Source organism: Brassica oleracea, chromosome C2 (assembly GCF_000695525.1).
Source record: "Brassica oleracea var. oleracea cultivar TO1000 chromosome C2, BOL, whole genome shotgun sequence".
Classification (NCBI taxonomy): domain Eukaryota; kingdom Viridiplantae; phylum Streptophyta; class Magnoliopsida; order Brassicales; family Brassicaceae; genus Brassica; species Brassica oleracea.
In genome coordinates this window covers 40,301,022-40,303,748 of record NC_027749.1, presented here as the reverse complement: position 1 = coordinate 40,303,748, position 2,727 = coordinate 40,301,022, and the positions used below count along the sequence as shown (strand labels likewise).

General features: G+C 35.3%; 1 protein-coding gene across 1 annotated transcript in view; it reads right to left on the bottom strand.

Moving 5' to 3' along the window:
- LOC106326980 (disease resistance protein RPS6-like) overlaps window positions 1-1,089 on the bottom strand; it is a 6,166-nt gene extending 5,077 nt beyond the window's left edge. Inside the window, exon 1 of the mRNA XM_013764958.1 lies at window positions 592-1,089. Coding sequence (XP_013620412.1) covers window positions 592-861 — 270 coding nt within the window. The 5' untranslated portion in view covers window positions 862-1,089. The remainder of the gene's footprint in view (window positions 1-591) is intronic.
- Window positions 1,090-2,727: the final 1,638 nt, after the last annotated feature.

Sequence of the window (2,727 nt, the reverse complement as noted above, 5' to 3'; positions counted from 1 at the left end):
ATTGAAACAAAAGAGCTATCGCAACATCGTTCTTCTTTTGATCATCTGAACCGGGTTCGATTGTGTCCCACACTTCATGAACACGTAGTATACACTTCATCCTCATCGACCAAACTGTGTAGTTTATCGGTGACAACATCGGACATTGGATGGATGTAGATCCAAAGTCCTTCGTGCGTGGAGCACTAGTCACGTCAGCCATCTTGTCGTCGCGATCTCTTGTTCACAAGCACCAGGATCTTAAGCTACAACTTAAGCTTAGATCGAGTCTCCAACCTGAGGCTCTGATACCAATTCAGATCTCTTAGAAACACAAAGAGTTATAAGAACAACTTTTCTTATTAGCTTTAGAAACTACTCAAAACTAAAGCTCTCAATATGTTTCTCTCAGATCATATGGAACACCTCTCCATTAGACCTATATTTATATGAAAGACAATTCCCTTTAACATGTGGGATATGGAAAACACAAACCTAACCTAAATAGAAACTTCCTTTTCCTATTTCTAGGTTTCCTTATTGTGTTTATCTTAACATATTAAACATCTAATAATATGTTAAGTTTCCACAAGCTTGGAATTATCCAACAATTTCCAGCAACTCATTGAGGCACCAGCTTGAAGAAGTAAAGGTATTGGAGAGGACCACCACTACAACCCTGGAATCTCTTATGGCCTGGACAAGCTCGGTGGCGATCAACTCGCTTCTCTCCTTCTCGTTGTCTTTAAAAGCAATGATCCATTTTCGTTCCAGGTCTTCAAGAAAGTGGTTATGGAAGTTTTTTCGAACATCCTCCCCACTAAAGCTCTTGAAAACATCGTATGACCAGTTGCGAGAAGACAAAGAAGAGGAAGAAGCCATAATTAAAGAGAGGAGGATACAAATCTCAAGAAGACCAATTGAGAAGAAAAATAAAGGAGAAATGAGTGTTCAATGTCGTCGTTATGAATGAAATCTTAGCATCAGCAAGAAAATTGCTAACTAGCAACTACTTCACCGTTGTTTCTTCGGATGCAACTTGATTGACGTTTCACGTTTGTTGACTTAATCACGGCCACACTGAAATCAACTCACCACATATGTCTTATCTTTACATTAATATCTGCGCTTTCAATTAATCTCAGTTGCAGCCGCAATGGCAGCACACTTCTTCAAGACGTCAAAAGCACTGACGATATGAACATCAAAAGCTATTTCGTTTTGGTAGTGTCTTGTTATGTTTTTGCCAAAACAAATGGTCAATCCTTGGATTAAAAAGTGTGCAATCTCAACCATTCCTTTTAAACAATAATAATAGTGACTGTAGGTTTCTTCCCTTTCTATTATGTATGACGCCTATGAAAAGACAAGTTTGTTTCTCTATATGGGTTGCGTTGTTTCATAGGTAACCATTCGGAGAGGATTTGGCAAAAACGATTTCTTTGATGATGTAGGCAAGACAATTTTATATCTTTTAGATCATAAAAACAAAAAGTTTTGACCATTGGATTGAAAAAAAAAATTTCCTATAAAAAAAAGTTGATATCACCGGATACAAATTTTGGATTTGCTATTATATATAGATATCTGATTTTTATTTTCAACTTGATTTTTTGGCCGGTTTCATAAGTCTTCAACATCCAATTTCACAAGTTTCACTGACCTTTGAAAGCCAACTGGATGTTTCCTATTTGTTGACTTAATCACCGCCAAACAAATCACAACAATGTTTATAGCCTTTTATTAGTACGAGATAAAGTTCCAAACTTTCTAATACTTTTACATTATTTTCTGCTTATGAAGCATTATTAAGTTACAAAGAAAATATAAACAAAGATCTAAATGCAGAGTTTTAAAAACGTTGATATTTTCAACAGTGAAAGTGAAAGAGAGCCTTGTCTTCAGTCCAAAGATGAGCTGCTTAGTTCGGATATCTCCCAGCTTTTTTTTTTTAATTATAAGCAACTCCATAAAGATACGGGCTTAAGTTGTAAAAGGTAGAAAGAGAGACCTTGTTGATGCGGGAAACCATGATTTTACAGTTTTGGCGGAAACACGATTTTACAGTTTTATCGAGAAAACTTGATATTACTGTTTTAGAGAGAATATGCTGTTTTATGATTTTGGCGAAAAATGTGATTTTCCATTATCGAAAAATATGATTTTCCATTTTCCAATTTTGGTAAGAAATTTTTTGTTATTTGGGAAAAAATACAATTTTCTTGGCGGATAACACGAGTTTACGGTTTAAGCGAGAAAACATGATTTTATAGTTTTGGCGGAAACATGATTTTCCAGTTTTAGTGAGAAAACTTAATTTTGTTATTTAGGCGAAAACTCGATTTTATGGAAAATGTAATTTTGTGATTATAGCAAAAAAAAATACAATTTTACGATTTTGATAACACGATTTTGTGGTTTTGACGAAAATTTCTATTATGTAGTTTTGGCAAGACAAAGTGAAATAATATTTTTTTCTCAATTTCGTAGACCTATACATTTTATCTATTTGGGCTGCGCAATTTTAAGATGGTCCAGCCCAGTTTTACCCATATCCAGTCCGTTTGACATTCCTAGTTGAAACGTGTGAAGTAAAGGCCCAATTCCGGCCCACACAAGTCCAGCAACGTTTGAAGACCTGCAACAAAAGGAATAATCACGTTAGTTTCCTTTTCACGTTCGACAAGAGACAAAGCGTTGAATACAATCAGGAATAGGAAATCTAATGTCGGTGGCTGGAGTTATAAA